The sequence below is a fragment of the Xenopus laevis genome, chromosome 2S, assembly GCF_017654675.1.
Source record: "Xenopus laevis strain J_2021 chromosome 2S, Xenopus_laevis_v10.1, whole genome shotgun sequence".
Classification (NCBI taxonomy): Eukaryota; Metazoa; Chordata; class Amphibia; order Anura; family Pipidae; genus Xenopus; species Xenopus laevis.
The window spans coordinates 104,203,201-104,226,449 of record NC_054374.1 but is presented as its reverse complement, the minus strand read 5'-3'; the positions used below and the strand labels follow the sequence as shown (position 1 = coordinate 104,226,449).

The 23,249-nt window shown below is 37.0% G+C and overlaps 1 protein-coding gene across 2 annotated transcripts in view; it reads left to right on the top strand.

The window, feature by feature from the left end:
* ube3a.S (ubiquitin protein ligase E3A (human papilloma virus E6-associated protein, Angelman syndrome) S homeolog) overlaps positions 1-23,249 on the top strand; it is a 35,434-nt gene that overhangs the window by 4,823 nt on the left and 7,362 nt on the right. Inside the window, exons 2-8 of one of the 2 annotated variants that reach the window (XM_041582989.1) lie at positions 4,254-4,298; positions 11,608-11,722; positions 13,294-14,540; positions 19,909-20,053; positions 20,271-20,476; positions 22,296-22,460; positions 23,044-23,199. In XM_041582989.1, the coding sequence (XP_041438923.1) occupies positions 11,680-11,722; positions 13,294-14,540; positions 19,909-20,053; positions 20,271-20,476; positions 22,296-22,460; positions 23,044-23,199 (1,962 nt within the window). In that variant the 5' untranslated portion in view covers positions 4,254-4,298; positions 11,608-11,679. 2 annotated transcript variants of the gene reach the window in all.

Genomic DNA, 23,249 nt, shown 5'->3' with positions numbered 1-23,249 from the left:
ATTGAATATAATTCTTTTGAGAAATGGATTCAGTGCAGAATTCTGCTGGAGTAGCACTATCAACTGATACGTTTTGAAGAAAAAAAAAACATGTTTTCCCATGACAGGATCCCTTTAAGTTTGTCTACTTAAAGTTCCTATTGTTTTAAATAAACATTTTCCATGTGTGTTTTAGGGCAGCTACAAAATCTCCCAACCTTTCTTTTTACACTTAAGAAGTGGATGCATGATTTTTATAGCAGTATAAACTGTTTCCTCTAATCTGTAATTTTTGACATTTTAAAAGCCTGTACTTGACAGCAAACATCAACTGTCATTTTTGATATGAGAGCATGGCTGGAGTTCCTGCTGTATACGCTGTATTGGTTTACCAGAAAAGAATGCAAGTGGGATGTATCACAGTGCATGTAGTCTCATACATTTCAATCCTTAAACTGATAGGCGTGATCTCCCTAATGGCAAATCACTTGTATATTATTGCATCGTTAATGAGTTTATGTAAACTGTAACATAGGGAGTAACTTTAAATTTGTGATCATTTGATATTTGAAGTTAAAGTGGGACATAGAGAAGGTCTCTTATAGATTACACTGCTGTCATCACATTTGTTAACATGTTGTAATAGCAACACAAAAATAAGACTCAATATACATATTCTGAAACAAGACACGTGTGTTCTGAAACAAGACACGTGTGTTACTCATTTTGGAGTATCCAGTAAAAGTAAGACTTTCCAACTGCTTCTTTGTCAGCCTGCCTTGAATTCAGATCAGAAAGCTTCTTGCTTGAGCTTGGAAGAAGCTGGAGCTGTAGACATAAGCCTCCACATGATATGTAGAAAAGCAAGATTCTAATTACATACAGTGTAACCTCAATTTTACATCCCCTGATTTTAAGTTTTCCCTCATTTTACATGGTTGTTTTGTAGTCCCACCTATATATTATGCACAATACATTTCCCTGATTTTACATTTTCCTGGATTTTACACCATTTTTTTCTGTTCCCCTGTAACATTTAAAGTAGGGGTTCTACTCTATTAAGAAAGCAGTAAACCATCAAATTTAAATCATTTGATTCACTGCTGAAGTGTTGTTAATAAGTCGGATATCATATAGTGACTAGGGTTTTAAAAGGAGATTTTTTTTCTTCTTTACATTAAGGTAAGGGATATAAGAATATATTTTGTGTTAAAGCTGCAAAACTCTAGTTTGAATTAGTGTGATGTTTATATTGCAGTTGCACAATGTCGTAGTTCTCCTTGTATAATCTCCGTGACACACTTCACTGTTGCATTACTCGTGGGTATTATTTTCTACTTTATAATTACAAGCATTAAGGAGCAGATTTATTAAGGGTCGAATTAAAAATGGTCTAAACTGTCAAAATCGACTAGTGAATTATCCAAACTCGGTTTGAATTTTTTTTTTAAAAAAAAATTAGATTTTCGAGATTTATTAAACTCCGGCCCTTCAAACTTTCGAATTCGGCTATTTGCCACCTAAAACCTGCCGAGTTCATGTACAAGTCAATGAGAGGTCCAGTGACCAATTTGAAGAGGTTCCTTCCTGAGAAAAAACGAGATTCGAGTTTGATCAAATTTAGTTTTCGGGTTGGTAAAGTTTGTCCTAGTTTTAGATATTCTATTTTTTTTAATAAATCATGCCCTAATTGAATTTCAAATAAAATCAGGAAAAAAAACCTCACATGAATTCAAAAATTCGGCCATTGATAAATCTGCCTCCAAGTAAATCTGTTATATTTTGAAGTTATTGGTGCCCTTGAAAGGCAATCGCCAACGCTAGATTTGAATTTGTACTTCTTTATAGACATACATGACTATTTGGAGGGTGAGGCATTGCCCAGTGTCTGTATTAATGTACGGTGTCTATGTACATAGTCACTGTAAACCGAGGCCGCTGCAGCTGTCAGGGCAAGTGCATACTGTTACCTAAGCCTGAAAAATGCCTCCCATGCTATCCATGCTTTCGAACACTCCTTTTCTACAGCAAACACTTGCAGTTTAATTCTGTAGCGTAGTAGTTCCTGCTTCCTGTAGTTAAATCTCTGCTGCATGTTGGTGAAAGCTCAACTTCTGGAAGCTAACCACACATTGGTAAGATTCCCTGACAACAGGAAGTCTGATAAAGAAGCTCATGTGTACACAATAGAAGGAAAGAAGTGCTTTTGTATCAGTCCCATTATATTTTAACCCACGAGACAACATCCGACTTGTAGGATGCGTTTTGTCTTATCAAAAAGCACTCGTGGAATTCAGCCCTTATGCCAAATGCTAAAGATCTTGAAAAATTCAATTGTGACACAAAGCTAGTATTGTACAGCTAGACTTGTACACTTAATAATAACCTATTCCTACACGTGATTTTCAGTTTGTTGTTGCAGTTTAACAGTGCAGCAGAGAATTAAAGGGACAGAAATTCTAATAAAAAGGGTTTTCTATGCATTATGTGATTGTTTCAATTATAGTTCTTATAAATATGCTGCGCTATAGCCTTTGGGGCCACTATTCACAATGAATAAGGCTATAGGGCACATGCAGATAATTAATAAGCTGTATAGAGTACACTGATTTTTGTACTTAACCAGTGGGATAAACAGCGGTCATAATCGGATGTGATTCTTGCCTCATTACAGAACTGTGGAATGAAAGTCTTAGAAGAGTGGTTGTTTGTTGCCAAAAAAATAATTATTTGTAGGTTGTGGCAGCCAACTTACTCTGTTTCCTGAAGCAGACTTTTATTTATCCACAGGTACTGTTTCATCAGATGTGTACAAAATAACTACCCCAAGTTATTAAATATTGACTTTTTATAGCCATAATAAACAAAGCTTTAGGCGCAGAAATATACAGTAGAACCCTTATTGTACGTTTTTTGGGGGCCAGGAAAAATTGTGTAAAATTTGGGGACATGTGTTAAGGCAAGTTATTCTTCAAGTACTCAAAGAATATAAGCACAGGGGTCAATTTTAATTTGAAATACAATAAATACTGTGTTAAATAAAAGGGTTACGCATTGCAGCATGTGCAAGACCTCTCTTGACAGTCTGAGGCACAACCTAAACCAAAAAGTGATTTGTGCATAACTGTATGAATTACAGTTATTGGATTCATTATCTGGCAGCCCGTTATCCCGAAAGCTCCGAATTACGGAAAGGCTTTCTCCCAAAGACTTTTTATCCAAAATAATCCAAATTTTTTTAAAAATATTTCCTTTGTCTCTGTAGTAATAAAACAGTACTTTGTACTTGATCCAAACTAAGAATTAATCCTTACTGGAAGCAAAACCAACTTATTGGTTTTATTGTTTACATGATTTTTTAATACACTTAGGGGCAGATTTATTAAAGGTGGAATTGAAAATTCTAATTTTCTAAAAAAAATTTATGGTCAAAACTGTCAAATTAGACTAGAGAATTCTACAAACTCGATTCGATTTTCTAAAGAAACTTGATTTTCGAAATTTATCATACCCTGGGCTTTCAAAATTCGATTTTGACTATTCACCACCTAAAACCTGCCAAATTGCTGTATAAGTAAATGGGAGAGGTCCAGTGAGCAATTTTTGCAGCCTTACGAACATTTGTTTTTTTCGCAGATTTTGATTGAATTCGATTTGAGTTTTCACCTCGTTAAATTGAGTCAGAGACTACGATATTCGATAATAACCGAATATTTGAATTTCAAGTAAAATCAAATTCATGTGTGTAAAATTTAAACGCGCATAAATTTAAATATTTATAAATGTGCCTCCTAAAGTGTGAAGATCCAAATTACGGGGGGATCCATTATCTGGAAAAACCCCAGGTCCTGGTGCTACAATCACATCAAAGTTTAACCTGCCTTCCTGCAGAATAATTGCAGGGAGCAATACAAGGCTATCTTGAGCATATGTAAACAATGAATAAAGTTTTCTTTTATCATGTCTGTTTTTTAGGAAATCGAGCCCAGCATACTGGGCTTTTTGGTTTTGTGTAAATAGAAGTGACAAGAAGGAATTATGGGTAATTTGATCCCTCTAATTTACCCCAAGTTCCTTGCAGCATTAAAGTGCCCAAGCACCACAAGTACTAACAAGAAATCAATGAAATATAAAACCTATTAATAGTATATGCTATCCCTTAACCAAGGCTTTTGTCCTGGAATATAGTAAAAACTTGGTAAGCCCAAAATACAGGTAAATGGGAAAACACTGGTACAGGTCCAAAAGAAAATTAACATTTATATCTTTTACAGATCTCCAGCAGACCCTCATTCAGAAAATCTAGAAAATAGCCGAATGTAAGTATAACTGAAGCACACATACCTTGCATACAATGCCTTTGTAGATAAAATATTTTAACTATATTCATTTCTTTTCAGAGCTCTTACAGGAACAGTTCAGTGTGAAAATAAAAACTGTGTAAATAGATAGGCTGTGCAAAATAAAAAAAATGTTTCTAATATAGTTATTTAGCCAAAAATGTAATGTATAAAGGCTGGAGTGACTGGATCTGTAATATAATAGCCAGAACACTACTTCCTGCTTTTCAGCTCTATAACTCTGAGTTAGTCAGCGACTTGAAGGGGGGGGGGTTACATGGGACATATCTGTTCAGTGAGTTTGCAATTCAGCTCAGATTCAAAAGCAAAATATATGACCCATGTGGCCCCCCTAAAGTCACTGATTGGTTACTGCCTGGTAGCCAGGGTAATCAGTCAGTGGAAGCCAAGAGAGCGTTCTGTTATATTAGACATCCAGTCACTCCAGCCTTTATAGATTACATTTTTGGCTAACTATATTAGAAACATTTTTTATTTTGCACAGCTTATTTACCCAGTTTTTTATTATGCTGAACAATTCCTTTAACCTTGTATAAATGTCTGGCTTAATATTATGGACCTATGCGGTCAGAAAAGTGCAAGTAAAAATGTCTCTCAAAATATATACTGTTATTGTAGATCAAAGTTTCCAAGCAGTTCAATCTACTTTATCTGCAAGTTAACTTTTAGTATGTTATAGAAAATCCTATTAGCAACTTTTCAACTGTTCATGGTTTTTTTTTTCTGCCTTTTACCTCTTTATAGCTTTTGAGTGTTGGTCACTGCCCCAGGCAGGGAAAATGTATTGCTCTGTGTGGCTACAATTTAATGTTATTGTTACTTACTATTTTATTCATATTCTAGTCTTTCATTCAGATCACTGCCTAACAGTACTTTCCTGACCTGATTGAACACAATTCTGCCATGTGGAGTGGTCGCAGCACTCTACACTTTGTCCCACTTGCTCTCTGATGCAAATGACATGAAAACATAAAGGATTTGGACAATCTAAAGGAAGCAGGGGGTTGCCCTCCCTTCCAGTGCCAAATATCATTGTCGTAGCTTCTGGTATACCCTTGATAGACTCATTGGTTTAGTCACAGTTATTTAAATTTTTTCTTCTTTCACTTTCTTGCATGGCAGGTTTTAGTGATGAATATTTGGAAAAACATTTCATAGCGATGCTTCAACTTATTGACACACATGGGGGGTCATTTATCAACACTGGGAACACTTGCTCATTGGCAGTAACCCATGGCGTCCAATCAAATTGTTGCATTCACTACTTTACTTGCAGCTGGCTTTAAAAAGCTAATAACTGATTGGTTGCCATAAGCAACTGCCCATGGGCAAATTTGCCCAGTACTGATAAATGAGCTCCAAGGTGTTTTAACACACTTGGTCCTTTCATTAATCTTCCAGTGATTTTTCCAAAGTAAAAGTGGGAATGGGCTGTTGTAGTGTATCTGAGAATTTAAAAAGATAGGAACGAGCACTCCCCAGATTTTTTTAAAAAAAATGACCTTTTATCAATAGACTTGGATGTGACAACAAGTGCTGAAAGTTTCAGAGCGAGGGGGGAGGGAATTCCCTTCTACATTATGGGTAGTCACTGTATCAGGAAAACACCATGTCTCAAGCATTTTGTAGCATAGATCTATATATTTAATTCTCTTGTACCTTCAGTATTTCAATTGCATTTTACCATTGCATGAGCTACTAATGGGCAGATATTTTAGTACACTAGTAATAATGAACAACAAAGGTGGTTATGGGTCAGTAATATAAAGAAAATGAAAATAGTACATAGATATCAGTGTAAAATAAATACATAAATAATAAAATGCTTAAATGCCCTTAAACATGATCAGAGTATCCGCAAACTATGACCTTTTGACTCATTATTCTAGATGATACAATTTGATTATGATCTAGTTATTTGGTGGTCCCCTTTTACCTTGCATAGCAAACCTATGAATTTATATAAATATTAGGTTTATGGGTCTCTAGTATGTTGTAACTAATGATGTTCTAAAGCTGGCCATGCAAGTACAAATAAAGTCTAACTTCACTTCTTGCTGTTCTGATAATTTGGGCTGGTGGTCTGAATGAAAGCAACAATAGAAAGGAGACCTTAGGGGCAAGTTTACTTACCACCGAAATTGAGCCAGTTGCGGCTTCGCTGACATTGCAACACTTCGCCTGGCGTAGATTCACCAGGACAGCGCTAATTCACGAAAATCCGAAGTTGCGTCTAGGCTTCCGAACGCTTGCGAAGTTGCGAAAGCGATAATACGATAAGCAGTTCGAAGTTACGCTAGCAATGCCTAATTGGCATACGGCGTGAAGTTAAAGTACAATGTCCGTATATGTTGCAGCAAATACATTACACTACACAAGGCCAGGGAACCTTAATAAAATAAAATAGAGGTATAATATTGCCCTACACAGGTGCCCAGTGTATAGTTTATGTGCCATATGTAAGGAAATGTAGGGGGGAAGGAGGGAACCCAAAAAAAAATTACGATCTTTTTCAGCCTATCATCCTGTTAAAAGTAAAAGAAGCCGGCGTTTTTTATGACTTTTTTTTGAGGAACTTCTATCTTCACCTGGTCTGAAGTGACGAATTTACGCCAGCGCCCGTTAGTAAATCTGCGAAGTTCTGAAATGACATCACCCTGGCGAATTTTCGCCATTGTTAGTCACTTCGCCCTTTAGTACATTTGCCCCATAGTGTGTGTACCCCCTTGTACTGTATTCCTTCTTCACCTTTCTTGGGGGATACATAACACTTTGGCACCCTCAGTGATTATACTTTTCTTTCTCCTGTAAGATTTGCAGGAACCTGGTGTTCTCCTTCACCTATAACAGTAGTAGAAAGTGGGGTAATTCTACCGGTAATGCAGAAAACAAATGTCCTCTGTGACAGAGACTTTCTTTAGAGCACTATGGAATTTGGCACTTTTTAAAGTAATCTTTCAATTTTCATGACCTTCTTCCAGATTGTTATATCACTTCTGTGAGATCTTTTCCATTCTCTTCCATTATTAGAGGCTGATTCACAAAATGGATTAAAGAAATACTTTATAGTGACAAATAAGAAACTGTGCAGGAAGCCATAGATATTATTCCATTCTAACTGCTCACACTGTTATCAGTTCTTCAGTACTGTGGTATGCACAGTGGAATAAATGATTATTGACCAGTAATATTGGAGTGCTTATCTTCCTTATCGCTATTTATCATATTTTGATATAGCACCCACCTGGTCCATTTACTTCCAAAATAAATGGTTTTTCTTCCATCTGCTAATTGCTGTTCTTTAGATGCAGTGTATGAAACAAGAAGTTGCACATGTTCATAGATTTGCTGTATTTTTAGAAGCAATAGTTGGCTCTGTTACATGTTGTGCATGTCTGTGGAGTTTGCTAAGCTATATTTAAAGAGTATGTTGGCAATGCTTTGCTATGTGCCAGTGTGTGGCCTGAACTTGAAGTAGCATGGAAGGGCTTCCTTAAAATATTCTGAAAAGAAATTGGGAGCTGCATGTGTTCATGGTTTTACTGAGTACACACAAGTGCATGATGGTGTTTCATTAAGAGTTGATTTTTCTTTTGTCTACATTTTAAAGGAGAACTTTAAAATCCTTGTGCAGTGGGGGGGGGGGTTTGCATTTAAAGGAGAAGCAAAGAAAAAAATCACTGGGGGCTGCCAAAATGTTTAAGGGTAGTTTCACATGTGATGGTTTACCTTCTGTATGACATATAGGTGGGCGACGGCCTTAGCTGGTGGAATGTTTCCAGCAACAATATTGCATTTTTGGAAAATTATAGAAAATTAATTTTAAGTGATGGGCATGCAATCTAGTTTGCCAGACAAGTCATTACTATGCATTGCATATTAAGTTTAATACCAGCCAATCACACCCAGTAAAGCTTGCTAGATAACAGCCTTTGTGCAGACTTCTGCAGCTTATCTTTAATATCCAAGAAAGCATATTGAAATAGCCAATGAAAGTCAGTATGATATTATTGTAAATGTAGTTCAACATGATTTCCATTGAAGGAACAGTTCAGTGTAAAAATAAAAACTGGGTAAATAGGCTGTGCAAAATAAAAAAGGTGTCATATATAGTTAGTTAGCCAAAAATGTAATCTAGAAAGGCCGAAGTGACTGAATGTCTCACAAAATAGCCAGAACACAACTTCCTGCTTTTCAGTTCTCTAGCTCTGCGTTAGTCAGCGACTTGAAGGGGGGCCACATGGAACATAACTGTTCAGTGAGTTTGCAATTGATCCTCAGCATTCAGCTCAGATTCAAAAGCAACAGTTATTACCCATGTGACCGCCCTCAAATCACTGATTGGTTACTGTCTGAAAAGCAGGAAGTAGTGTTCTAGCTATTATGTTAGACATCCAGTCACGCCAATGTTTATACATTACATTTTTGGCTAACTAAATTGGAAATATGTATTATTTTGCACAGCCTATCTATATACCCAGTGTTTATTTTTATACTGAACAATTCCTTTAAAGCTTTTACACAGCAGATAGCAGATAAGCTCTGTAGAACATAATGGTATTATCTGTTATCCACTATTTAACCTGTGCCATTTATCCCAGCTTGTTTAAAACAAATCCGTTTTTCACAGTGCAGGACAAAGGTAAATTATAGTTTCATTAATTTAAAATACTTACATGTTTTTGGTTTGACTGTTCTTTTAAGTCTACTAGAAAATCATTTAAACATTTAGGAGGTTATTTATTAAGCTGCAAATTTCTCTAGTCAAACTTTTAAAGGGGAAAATACAATTTTTTCGAAGGAAAAAAACTAAAAAAACTTGGGGGGATTTATTAAAGTTAAATGGTGGGAAAAGTCTGATGAAAAAAGTACTCCAACTCAGACCTGCCGAGTTAAAGTCAATAGAAGATGTCCTGTAACAATTGGAAGATTTTCTTAGTTGTGCTCGGTTTTTTTTGCAAAAAAATCGTAGGGTTTGATCGCAAAAAACCATAGGATTAAAAAAAAAATTAACTATTTTATCCACGCAAGGAAAATTTGGGAAACTGTATTTAATAAATAGGGGGAGGGGAAGTCTGTACGATTTGGTTGGAGTGGTTTTCAGAAAGAAGTGAGAAAAATTCGGATTTTAATAAATGTCCTCCTTCACAAACCTAATTGGCTGGTTTGGTCCCCAGTAAAGATTAATTATATCTTAGTTTGGATCAAGTGCAAGGTATTGTTTTAGTATTATAGAGAAAAGGGAAATAGTTTTTATAAATTTGGATTAATAGAGTTTATGGGTGACGACCTTCCGGAATGTTGAGCTTTCAGGATAATGGGTTTCCAGATAAGCTGAGCCAATGCCTGTATTTCTCTTTAAAATAGCTTACTAAAAAGTAATGGCATTAGTATGCACTTCTTTTACTCCATGCCATACATGTAAAATAATGTGTATTTATAAACCTGTGTAATTGCTGAGCGTAAAATGATGAAGATAAAAAAGGATGTTAATTTGCTGTGTAGCAATCAAAATGTAAAAGGTTTTCTTTGGAAATGTCTTCCTACACCAGTCTCTTTGTTGGGAGAGTATACTGACTTGTTCAGCATAAGTTCAATATATATGGCTTGTGCTCAACAAGTTTATTTGCCTGTTTATTTTTTTTTTTAATTAAACAGGGCAAACAGGGAAGTTGATGGTGCTCCTTGTTTAGTTGTTGCTATATAAATGTTAACAGTTTACAATCTGTGTGCGTGAGGTGTGAGCCAGTGGCAATAAGTGAACCTTGCAGATTAGGTATTTGTAATTTCTGTCTACTATAGCATAACATTCATCATTCTTATATATGCCTATTCTTGTGGACGATTGATTGATGTTTATTAGACTTGCAAAACATCTAGGGGCAGATTTATCAAGGGTTGAAGTTGAAGTGGAAAATACTTCAAAATTCGACCATCGAATTGGATTACTTCCAATGTCGAAGCTTTTTTTAATCGAATTTTTCTGTTTTGGTCGAAGTCAAATCGTTCGATCGTACGATGATCGAACGATTTGACTTCGACTTCTAAAAACTTAGCCAAATGTTGGCTATAGGTTCTAGGAGGTCCCCATAGGCTAACATAGCAATTCGGCAGGTTTAAGATGGCGAAGTGTCGAAGTCGAAGTTTTTTAAAGAGACAGTACTTTGATTATCGAATGGTCGAATATTCAAAGTATTTTCAATTAGAATTGAAGTCGAATTTAGGCCTATTCGATGGTCGAAGTATCCAAAAAATAGTTTGAAATGCAAAGTTTTTAACTTGAAATTTCACTTCGACCCTTAGTAAATCTGCCCCTTAGTGTAGCCTAGTTAATGTTGTCTGCTTTATATAGAGCAATTTTATTTTATTACATTTCTAAAACATTTTAACATTTTTTTTTTGTTGTTGAGAGGTTTTTTTTTTATCTTAATGAGGGAATGCCAATCTTTCTCCAAGCTTAAACTTGGGAGTTCCTGCCTATGTTATTCAGACTGTGATTAACATGTAGTCTGGCCATAGACGTAACAATTACGATCTTTCTTGGAAAAGATCTTTCCAAGAAAGATCGTTCGTTTCAATACACACGTGTAGAGCTGAATCCTCAGATATACATGTAGATAAACGGGAAGAAACAATAGAATTCTACCTGTATCTGACGATTCAGCACTAACAAATGATGTTTGGGTCCCTTCAAAGGCACACGATCAAAATTTTCCACCCAGCCCGATCGACGAGCCGACCGATATCCAAGTCTTCTGCCGATATCGGTCTGCTCTTTTTCCACCATACACGCAACAAATATCATACGATATTATCTGTGCGTATATGGCCACCTTTAATAGCCACTGTGCAGCAGAAGGGTGTACACCTCAAACATACAAATTACATACAAGTTTGTCAAACCATCTCTGTAAGTAAAATGACAATCTACAATTCCAACTTTTCTAAATATCCTGATTCCATTCTGATTTGTGCATAAGTGATGGACTAACCTTGCTTACTAACAATGTGAATGAGCTTTGTCAATGAAAGCTGTACTAATCCACATGCCTGTTTGAATGTTTGCAACAGGAAGCGAGCAGCTGCAAAGCATCTAATAGAACGCTACTACCACCAGTTAACTGAGGGTTGTGGAAATGAAACCTGCACGAATGAATTTTGTGCTTCCTGTCCCACTTTTCTGCGTATGGATAATAATGCAGCAGCCATTAAGGCCCTCGAGTTGTATAAGGTTAATGCGAAACTCTGTGATCCTCATCCCTCCAAGAAAGGAACAAGCTCATCTTATCTAGAGAATAATTCCAAAAGCGCCCATAACAACTCCTGCACAGAAAGAAAGATGAATAAGAAAGACCTACACGGACCCAGAGACGACTTTAGAGGTAATTTAGCAACATGTTTCTGTTAGCATTTAGAGTAGTGCTGCATATTTTATTCAGAAAATGTCATCAAAGGGGCTGTGTTAAAAAAACAAATCAAATGTTCATATTTTTTTTTTATCCCTTGTAATATATCTACTTTTCTCTGTATTTCACCACACCTTTCTCTTGCTCCCCTTGTTAGTCGCCCTGGCGACAAATCTACCCTTTTTCAGGGCGATAAACTCCCCGAACTGCCTTCCCTCGCATCGCTTCGTTTTCCGAAGTCTGCCGAAGTTTCAGCAACTTCAGAAAACAAAGCGATGTGAGTGCCATCCCCCTGGCGATTTTTCATTCTAGTCGGCTGGAAGGCAGTTGGGGGAGATTGTCGCCACGAAAAAGAGATTTGTTGCCGGGGCTACGAATCTACCAGTGTGCCCTTACCTTACCTTAAGTGTTTTATCATTTAGGGCAGTGGCACATGAGGAGATTAGTCACCCCACAATTAATCTCCTATAGCACAGGCAACTAATCCTCTCCAAATGCTTTTCCAGTAGCTAACATGCAAATTGCCACTGAGAACCATATATAGCGCAAAGCTTTCTTGCAAGGAAATTTCAGGCTACTTCTGAAAGGCACTGGAAAACATTTGGGGAAAATTAGTTGGTTGCATGCTTGTCTATTTGACAGGAAATAAAACAAATTATAGTATGTGCAAAGGTTTGGACCATCTTTCAGTTGGTGTATTAGTTACTTTAAAAGGTAATGACCATAAGTGATGTACTAAAGCAAGCATTTTGATGTTTGCTTGGCAAACTTACTTCTGTAGTATGCAACACAGCACTTAGGGAAGCAAGTCCATAGGTCTGATAAAATAGAAATGTAATTTAGACTTGATTCACCAGAAGCATGCATGGAGTTAAGGTGGATATATATGGCCTGGTTTAAGACTGTTGGCAGCTTATTTGGCAGTGTATGGGGCCCTGTGATAGGTTCCACAATCAATATCCGTCCAAAAATTGTCCAGGTGTCAATGGAGCAAGTTTTAAAATCTTGTCGGATCGAGGACCATATCATTGATGCTGTCCTCAGTATGACCACCTGTGTTCTCAGCATTGTGATCCGATCGTTGGGTCCTGGGTCATCTGATCAGCCCTATATTGCCCACCTCAAGGTCGCCATAGGAGTGGATCTCTGCATGTATGGCCACCTTTTGGCAGATAGGACAGACCTAGTCAGTTTTCACATAAGTTTTGCCATTATTTTCATTATTTAAATTAATCTTAATAACTTGTTTATAAAATGCCAACATATTCCACTGCATTGTCCAATAATAGAAGTAAAGTGTGCCCTGTTCGAAAGCTTACAATCTAAAATCACTGTGTCTGCTTGCCACATGTAGACATGCACTTGACCGCTGTGAAACAATATAAATAACAAAAGTACAGAATAGAAATCTTATAAAAATGGTGAATAGTCTGTAAATCTACTTAAATGCTCTTCTGCAAGTTACTGTTTTCTCTCAATACTTTTTAGAAAACCTATTTAGAACCACAACAAATTCTGACTAAAACAAAATGTTTCCTTTTATTTAGATGTCACTTTCTTATCAGAAGAAAAAGTGTATGAAATTCTGGAATTGTGTAGAGAAAAAGAAGACTACTCTCCTTTAATTCGAGTAATCGGGAGAGTTTTTTCTAGTGCAGAAGCTTTGGTTCAAAGTTTCCGAAAAGCAAAACACCATACAAAAGAAGAGCTAAAATCCTTGCAAGAAAAGGATGAAGATAAGGATGAAGATGAAAAGGAAAAAGCTGCATCATCTGCTGCTGCAATGGAAGAAGATTCTGGAGCATCATCCTCAAGGTTATGTGACAATTCACTTGGAGACAACAACATACAGAAACTGGGCCCTGAAGAAGTGTCTCTAGATATAGAAGCAGTTCGACGGGTGTATCACAGGTTACTTGCTAATGAAAAAATAGAAGCTGCCTTTCTAAATGCACTTGTGTACCTCTCTCCTAATGTGGAATGTGACTTAACTTATCATAATGTTTATTCACGAGATCCCAACTATCTTAATTTGTTTCTAATCGTCATGGAGAATGGTAATCTCCATAGTCCTGAATACCTGGAAATGGCTTTACCGTTATTTTGCAAAGCAATGAGCAAATTGCCATTAGCAGCACAAGCGAAGTTGATCTGTCTCTGGTCAAAGTACAGTGCTGAACAGATTCGTCGAATGATGGAAACATTTCAGCAGCTCATAACCTATAAAGTCATAAGTAATGAGTTTAACAGTCGAAATTTAGTCAACGATGATGATGCTATTGTTGCAGCAACAAAGTGCTTAAAAATGGTTTACTATTCAAATGTTGTCGGGGGAGAGATTGAAACCGACCATAATGAAGAGGAAGACGACGAACCTGTTCCTGAGTCCAGCGAACTAACTCTGCAGGAACTGCTAGGGGAAGAACGAAGGAACAAAAAAGGTCCTCGAGTTGATCCCCTTGAAACCGAACTTGGCATTAAAACGATTGATTGCAGGAAACCTCTCATCCCTTTTGAGGAATTTGTTAACGAACCACTAAATGATGTTCTAGAAATGGACAAAGATTATACTTTCTTTAAAGTAGAGACTGAAAACAAATTCTCTTTTATGACTTGCCCCTTTATCCTGAATGCAGTTACAAAGAATCTTGGTCTGTATTATGACAACAGAATCCGCATGTACAGTGAAAGGCGAATAACTGTTCTGTATAGTCTGGTGCAAGGACAACAACTTAACCCCTATTTGAGGCTCAAAGTACGGCGAGATTACATCATTGATGATGCTCTTGTTAGGGTAAGTCGTATTCTAAATTGTAATAACTGTCCATTTGCAGTGTATTTTTTCTTGTTTATATAAAACTGTACATATTTAAAGTGATTTTTTTTATAATAATATATTCACTTCTGCTGAGAAAGTTGTGTGTCACCCATAACTGTTCATTTTCAGAACAGACCCAAAATGTAAAAAAAAATTGTTTTTCAACAGAAGTTTTTACATAGTTTTTGTTTGTCTCTGATGTCAGCAGACAATTTTTGTTGCTTTAAATATCCACCCTAATTATATTATATTGAATTAAAGTATAGATAATACATGTGCATTACTTCAGTCAGATTATGCATAGCAATGAGCAGTTTAGAATAAGTAAGCATTGTCTGTTAATGCACATGGGAGCCAGTAAAACAACAATTTGAATGTGAAAGAACTAAGTTTGTTTTTGGTTTTTTGTTTTTTTTAGTTAAAGGGGACCCGTCACCCAAAAAAAATATTCAAAATACTCTTACCACATTAGTCAAGCAAAATGAACTTTAATTACACTATATAAATTATTTGAATCATGTTTTCTTCAGTCTGTGAATTCATAATTATAGCAAGCAGGAAGGAGCCATTTTGTGCACACTGTTATTAATTCAAGCCTTGTATCATCTCAGAATCTTGTTTGTGCACCAGAATGGGGGACCCGATGTCCATCCCCATGCTCTGGCTACACAATTAAACAGTGAAGAGAACGGGGGAATATGTGGACAGCAGTGACATCTAGGAAGTGCTGAATGGAAAGTGAAAGTAATTGTCTGCCTCGCCTATGCCCATGGCATAGAGGAGGGGCAGACAATATTTGATTGACAACTGAGATTTTTAAATGAGCTTACAGCAGCTATGAATGCTTTAATAAAAAATAGAAATTGGATTTCATGTTTAATTTGAAAAGGACTTTTATTATACAGATTTTTGTGTCTGGGTGACAGGTCCACTTTAAATAAAAAAAAACTTTTGGGCACAGATAGGTTTTTTTTTTTTTATAAATGCTAAAATCTAGTAGACTTCCCAGTTCCCATGTAATCTCTTGATTTGTGAGCTTGGCAGCCAGATGGTCACAAGTTGACCCCTAGTACTTTTTTGCAAATGACCTTCTGGCTAGTGGATGGATGTACATCCACAATTCAGCTTCACCTGAACTGCCCATATATAACAAGCATATGCATAGGCAAGATTCAGTATTATAGTTTGATACAACCCCACAAATTTTCTATTGGTTTTAAGTCCAGGGCCCAACACCATATTATGAGAAACATCCCCATATCATGATAATTGTGCCACCATGTTTCACTGTCTTCACCGTGTACTGTGACTTGAATTCAGTGTTTGAGGGATGTCTGATAAACTGTCTGTGGCCCCTAAACCCAAAAAGAACAATCTTGCTTTCTAAATGTTACACCATTTCTCTAGTCTAGTCAGTGTGTTCTTTGGCAAATTGTAACTTCTTCAGCACGTCTTTTTTCAACAATGGGACTTTGCAAGGGGGTCTTTGCCAATAGTTTGGCTTCACATAGGCGTCTTCTAATTGTAACATTACTCACAGGTAACTTTAGACCTTCTTTGATCTTCCTGGAGCTGATCATTGGCTGAATCTTTGCCATTTTGGCTATTCTCTATTGGCCATTTGAATGGTAGTTTTCCATTTTCTTCCACGTCGTTTTGGTTGCCATTTTAAAGCATTTGAGATCATTTTAGCTGAGCAGCCTATTATTTTCTGGGGGTTTTTTTTTTTATATCTTTTCCCCTCTCCTGTCAATTGCTTAATTAAAGTACGCTGTTCTTCTGAGCAATGTCTGGAACAACCCATTTTACTCAGATTTTCAAAGAGAAATGCACTATAACCAGCGGGCACAACATTTGCTGCCTTCCTTCCTTAAATAAGGGCCGAAATTGACACGTTTTTTAACAGAATTAATGACCTTACTAATTAAACTCCACAAAGCTATTATTTGGAACAAGCCTCAATTAATGATTTAATTACACAGAATCAGCAGCATGCATGTCATGACTCTTGGTTTTCAATTACTCTACTACACCTACTTGTAAATTATTTAAATAAAAATAAAATGTTTGCCTTAGGTTGTTTTTTTCAGGCAGCTTCCTGTGAATTTTTTGCGGTCCCACCCTTGGGTCAGGGGCACACTGAGCAGGTCATCTTCTTTCCTCTACGTTTTGTACACTGGAGAAGAAAAGTGGATCCTCGTTACCTGCTCCTTTATATAGCCCCATTCACAGGCAAGGTGTTGTCAATGTGGAGCTACACTAACCGGATTTCAATGCAGAAACACAAATGTTTGCATTTTCACACTGAAATCTGCTCAGTGTAGCTTCACATAGGCAGCTACCGTGTCTGTCAATGGGAATACGCGAAGGAGCAGATTACAGCGGTACAAAATGCCAGCGGAGGAAACCACCCCTGTTCTTATATCTGCTTATGCCTGTTAGAGCTCTGCCTTTCCATGTTTAGAACATTTAATGTTTTTGACAAGAAAATGTTTTGTCTTCCTCTACTGCCTTGAAGTATTTATTTTGACAAATGGTGTGCTCTGTTAAGAATGTGGAGCATAACTACGCTGTATAAAAGTGCATCTTGTACAGGTATTGATACTAGCACTGTTCAAATGGAATACATTTTAAAAAAGCGTGTGCAAACAGCCGTAAAAAAAAGAGTCTAAGGTCAAAAAATTTACCATAAACGTACTCTTTTGAAAATAATTTACTTTAATTTTCTTGTTTTAGCACTAGTATGCATAATAGCAGTTTTATGCTGCTGAGTCAGGCTTTTACTTAAAGGAGAATTCAACCCGTAGTTTAAAAAACTATTACCAGTTGAATTCTCCTTTAAGCAGCTCTCAGAGCTGTCATACTGGTGGCTAAATGGTTTTTTGAATATTGGGGCTCTGCAAATCACTTGTGTTCCTTTGGGATTTTAAAACTATAATGGCAGCTATAGGCAAGGAGCTACTTTCCACCAACCTAGCAATACTTTCTATTTCCCTACCATGCTGAATATTTGGTCTGTGTGTGATCACTGATAGGATACAAATGAATTAATTTGTCATGCTGTGTAAAAAGTGTAAAGAAATATTACCGGTGGTGTTGGCAACCAACCAGCATTTAGATTTTTATAGTTAGAAAACAAAAGCAAATATCTGATTGGTTGCCGGTAATTTTTGACTACACATTTTATGCAGCCTGATGAACAGACCCCCTAAATGTATTGAGTTGAGAAATCTACAAGAAGCATTAATTAAACATCCAGGGGCAGATTTACATAGGATCGAATATCGAGGGTTAATTAACCCTCGATATTCGACTGCCGAATGTTAATCCTTCGACATCGAAGTCGAAGGATTTACCGCAAATAGTTTTTCTTCGACCTAAAAATTGTTAGAAAGCCTATGGGGATCTTCCCCATAGGCTAACATGGCACCTCGGTAGGTTTTAGGTGGCGAAGTAGGGGGTCAGAGTCTTTCTATTCGAAGTCATTCGAAGTTTTTTTTCTTCTATTCCTTCACTCGAGCTAAGTAAATGGGCCCCCCAGTGTTCTATAGCCCTCATTGAGCATTTACTGTACATTTTTTGATGTTGCTGCTTCTCTATGGTATATGAGGCTAACCACATTTATTTCTTTTGTACCAGCCTGTTATGCCTGGAGGGTTAAAGGACAGACTGATAGAGTCCAATAGGTCTCAAATAATTGAGCTACCCACTTATCTTTGCTGGCACTATGCTTGAAACGCTCAGAATTATGGTTCTATGATCACATGAGTCCTCTCACAGATAATCACTGTGATGCCAATCTCATTATACAGCCACTTCCGATTTACTAGACCCGGAAAATGAGCCGTCTATAGAAAATGCTTCCCTGGGTAGATAGTGGTTGCTTGGGAACAAGGAAAGCGCCTTTCCTGCCAAAGACATTTCTAATGATCTCCTCCATCCAACACGCGAGTGTTTATAAACCCCCTGAGTACGGTTATTCTCTTTCTTCAAGTCTATTAAAGGAGTCTCCATGAAGAAAAAATCTTTTTTTTTTTTATAACAGAATGAAATAAGTTAACTTGCCAATAGACATTAATTACACATTTTCAATGGGTTTGAAGTTATTTTTTAAATGTAATTGCATTAATGGACCTCTTTAATCACGTGAACACAGAGCATGCAAGGCACTTGTGGTGGAGAGCTGATTACTGATGCAATGTTGCCATGGAATTAGTAGTTACAAACATTAGTGATGTCCAGGCTATCCCGAAGCCTGTGGTATCTATGGGTTGGGTGGGTTTGAGCTGATCTTTAACATGTGCCCACTCTGCGCGTAACTTTACAATGCCCCAATTCCGCCTCCATTCAGCCCTTTATAAAGTATTGCACCTTCATGCTCTGCCCCTTCTTTGACATCAGAGTGGGACAGGTTGGGCGTGGGCCTTTAAATTCCAAACCATGCAGGGTCAGTGTTGGGTGCGGATCGTGTAGGGTTTGGTGCAGGCCGACTTTATCCACCCATACATCACTTACGGACAGTCAATGACATAGATAATGTTTTCAATAGCAATTGCATAGAAACATTTAAAGGTGCATGGAAGGCAAGATTACAAAAGCCTCCCAAAATGTAAGTAATCCTCCCCCCTACTGAAACGCCACTTTTTTCCCAGCACACTCCAGAAGCTCAGTTTGCTTCACCAACTTGTCCAGTTTTAGCTTAGCAAGCGGGTGCCATATTTAAAAGCTGATCCATCATTTCCCCTTCTTTCTCCTCTTGACCTGATTGCGTGATCTATACACTTACACGACACTGAATGTAAAAAGTGCACCTTGCAAACAGTCAGCACCATAAGGAGGGATTAATACAAAACATATTAAGGTCCCTATAGACCACTGAATTCATTTAGGATGTTAACAGTATGCAGAATTATGTCGGTTACTAAATTGTTGGTTTAAAGTTCTAGATAAATGCAATATTGATTGCAGACCTCAGTCAGAGCACATACACAGCCTTTCCTCCACTGTCCGTACCACTGTGTCTTGTGGGCAAAAGTAAAAGAAAACCATTTTATTTGGATAAAATGGAGTCTATGGGAGACAGCCTTTCTGTAATCCGGAACTTCCTGGACAACGTGTTTCCGGATATCTAATCCCATACCTGTACTTACTTTATGTTGACGATTTGAGTCTTGTTTATAAAAATTAATTTGGCTGTTTGAAAACCATAATGTCTATAAAAACTCATCAATATAAATGAGAATTTGTGATTGGAGTATGTGCGTCAATGTACTATACTTATTTGGTTTGTATTTCTTTACTGCCTCAACCTGATTTTCACTTTTACTAAACATACCATCTGCAGCTTGAGATGATTGCCATGGAAAATCCTGCAGATTTGAAGAAGCAATTATATGTGGAATTTGAGGGAGAACAAGGAGTAGACGAAGGAGGTGTTTCTAAAGAGTTCTTCCAATTAGTCGTTGAAGAAATTTTCAACCCTGATATTGGTAAGTGTCTGTTTGTCTCCATCTCTCGCTGCAGTAAAACTGCCTAACATTTATAAATATTACTGGACCAGTAACTCCAAAAACTCCACACAAAAAAATACCTGCATGAGAACAGCAGTCTTCATAATAAAAAATTTAAATTTTACACGAAGACCCAAGTGTAACTGGAGCTATAAAAACACTTTTATATATGTTAACATTTTATTATATTTTATAGGTATGTTTACTTATGATGAGTCCACTAAACTCTTTTGGTTCAATACATCATCTTTGGAGACAGAAGGACAGTTTACACTTATTGGAATTGTATTGGGCCTTGCAATTTACAACAATTGCATTCTAGATGTGCATTTTCCAATGGTTGTATATAGAAAATTACTGGGGAAAAAAGGAACCTTCCAAGACCTTGCCGATTCTCATCCGGTAAGTTTATCATAATGTATGATCTGTTTTGCTTTTTGCTGTATAGCTTCTATTGAAACCAAAGATGGCATTTCTGCTGTTCTAAGTGAATTCTTTTCGACATAGGTTTAAAGGGGAACTATCCCGAAAATGAAAATATAAGCTTCATCATACTGAAATAAACTTTGCAAATACAATCAATTAAATATTCTGCATCATTTCTGAAATAATCAAGTTTATCTTCACTATCCCTCTCTCAGCATTTGTTTCTCTTCATTCTGTCTTCAAGAGTTGGGTGTCAGATATTCATTGACTGTAAGATCCAATATATCTTATAGGGGCATTCCCTTTCCTAGCAGATGTATTAGAGCTCACTCAAATAACTGATTCCAGTACAAACAAAATCTAAAAAAAATAATTGCCTTTTGCACAAATTCTGCATGTAGAGAGCCATGATGTCTGGTGATTTTAATAGAGTGAGCTCTAATACATCTTCTGGGCAAAATACCCCCCCCCCATAAGATATATTGGATCTAACTGTCAATGAATATCTGCTACCCAACTGCTGCATGAAGTGAGAATGAAGAGAAATAGATGCTGACAGAGGAATATTGAAGATAAACTATTTCAGAAACTGTATAGTATTTTTAATTGATTGTATTTAGAAAGTTTCTTATTTCAGTATGATGAAGCTTATATTAAATTTTAAATTTCGCCATAGTTCCCCCTTTAAAGGGGAACTAAAGATCTTGATATTTTGGGCATGCCCCATTGGTCCAGGGCAAAATTACACACTGGGCTGGTGAACTTTCTTATTGGCTGTTTATTATTGGCCACCATATTTGATCCATTTTCCAAATATCTCCTGCATTGTGCATATGCTATAAATACATTCATACTTTTTTTTCTAGGTGCATTCCACCTTTTATTTCGATTGAAATCAGTAGTTATTCTTATTTATTGTACCAGACAGTGCAGAATAGTGTATTTCAAGACCACTTTTCACTTGGATTGCTTAAAGGTCCAGTAACATCAAAACACAGGGGGAAAAAAAAAAGACAAATTAAACTTTCAAATCGCTAAGTTTTTTTTTTTTTTTTTATGAAATAACTTACTGAAACTCCGCTTGTGCTCCTCTTCAGAAAAGGCGATCCATCGTGCGGCGCTCCATTTCTCCTCCCTGCCTTCCTTATAGGAGATAGCCAGGGAGGAGAAATCTAGTGCCGCACGATGGATCGTCGCCTTTTCTGAAGAGGAGCGCAAGCGGAGTTTCGGTAAGTTATTTCTTAATAAAGACTTGCCGATGTAGTTTATTTAAAAAGAGTATAGACTGCATTGTTCCGGTGCTGAAATTCTAGCTCAGACTCACCAGAAACAGTTGATGGTCCAAAATGTTCTTTAACATCACAACACTGATGTCTAAGGTTAGCTTTACCCTTGGTGTTTTCTCCACCAGCATAAATACACCAGTAGAGAAAACCCTGATCCGCTCAATTCTGCCCCACCTTTATGTATGCACTGACAGGGACAATTTCTGTCTGTTCGCGTTCACATTGCTGATTTCACAGTGAGACTGCAGAAGTTAACATTTTCTCATAAAAAAAATCCTCCCCAAGTGTAAGCCGACAGACAGTCCGTGCAAACTAAACCTGGGACAGAAAGCAGAGGCCACCTTTCAAAAAGTACAGTATCTTTACTTCATTAATTATCTATACCTCTTGACATTTGCAGAAACTGAAGGTCTAATTATAGGCAATGTTTTTGATCTGCAGTTAAGGTAAAATATATACAGCTTTACACGCACACAAGGAAGATTTAAGTTGCATCCATTCTTTTCCAGGTTCTTTATCAGAGTTTAAAAGAATTGTTGGAGTATGAAGGCAGTGTTGAAGATGATATGATGATGACGTTCCAGATCTCTCAGACTGACCTCTTTGGAAATCCGTTAATGCACGACCTAAAGGAAAATGGAGATAAAATCCCAATTACAAATGAGAACAGAAAGGTACATAGCTTCAGTTATGTAAATATTTTCCTGGCCCATTAAACCTTTAAATATACTTACTGGATCCCTAAACATGCCCCCAAAGGGTGGATATTTTGCAAACTGTTTTTTGGATTTAAGTGATTGGAAAAGCCTAAAACGGTTTCTGACTCCTCTCCAGCTGCTGTTTCCAAGAGCATTGTTGCCAGACCCATCACTGCATGTAGGTAACAGGCACATCAACTTTTGAGAGATTGGCACCTGATGCCTTGCTCTCTGAACAGTACAGGCACATATTTTTATCCCTCATTAATATGTAAATTGAAGAGTTCCGGTTATTTTTGGCCTTGCTTACCTGTAGCTCTGTAGTGGCTGGTAGTTAGGTTATATCTGCTTTCATCTCTGACGGTCTTCCACTCAAGTTTCAGCTGTCTGCCCTTGAAGAGGTATATTCCCCCAAACTCCAACAATTTTGATTTTTCTTTATACAGAAAACATAAAACCTTAAGCAATGCCTACAGCTGTCACCATGCAAGCCCTGCCACTCCCTAGTAAGATATATATTCATGTTTCTCTTTGATATATATTTATCGTTTCCTCTTAGGAATTTGTCAATCTATATACAGACTTTATTCTAAATAAATCAGCGGAAAAGCAGTTTAAAGCCTTCAGGAGGGGCTTTCACATGGTTACCAATGAGTCACCTTTAAAATATCTGTTTAGACCAGAGGAAATTGAACTTCTTATTTGTGGAAGTAGGGTGAGTTTTATTTTCCATTTATTTTCTTTTGTATTGTTGGTGATTCTGTG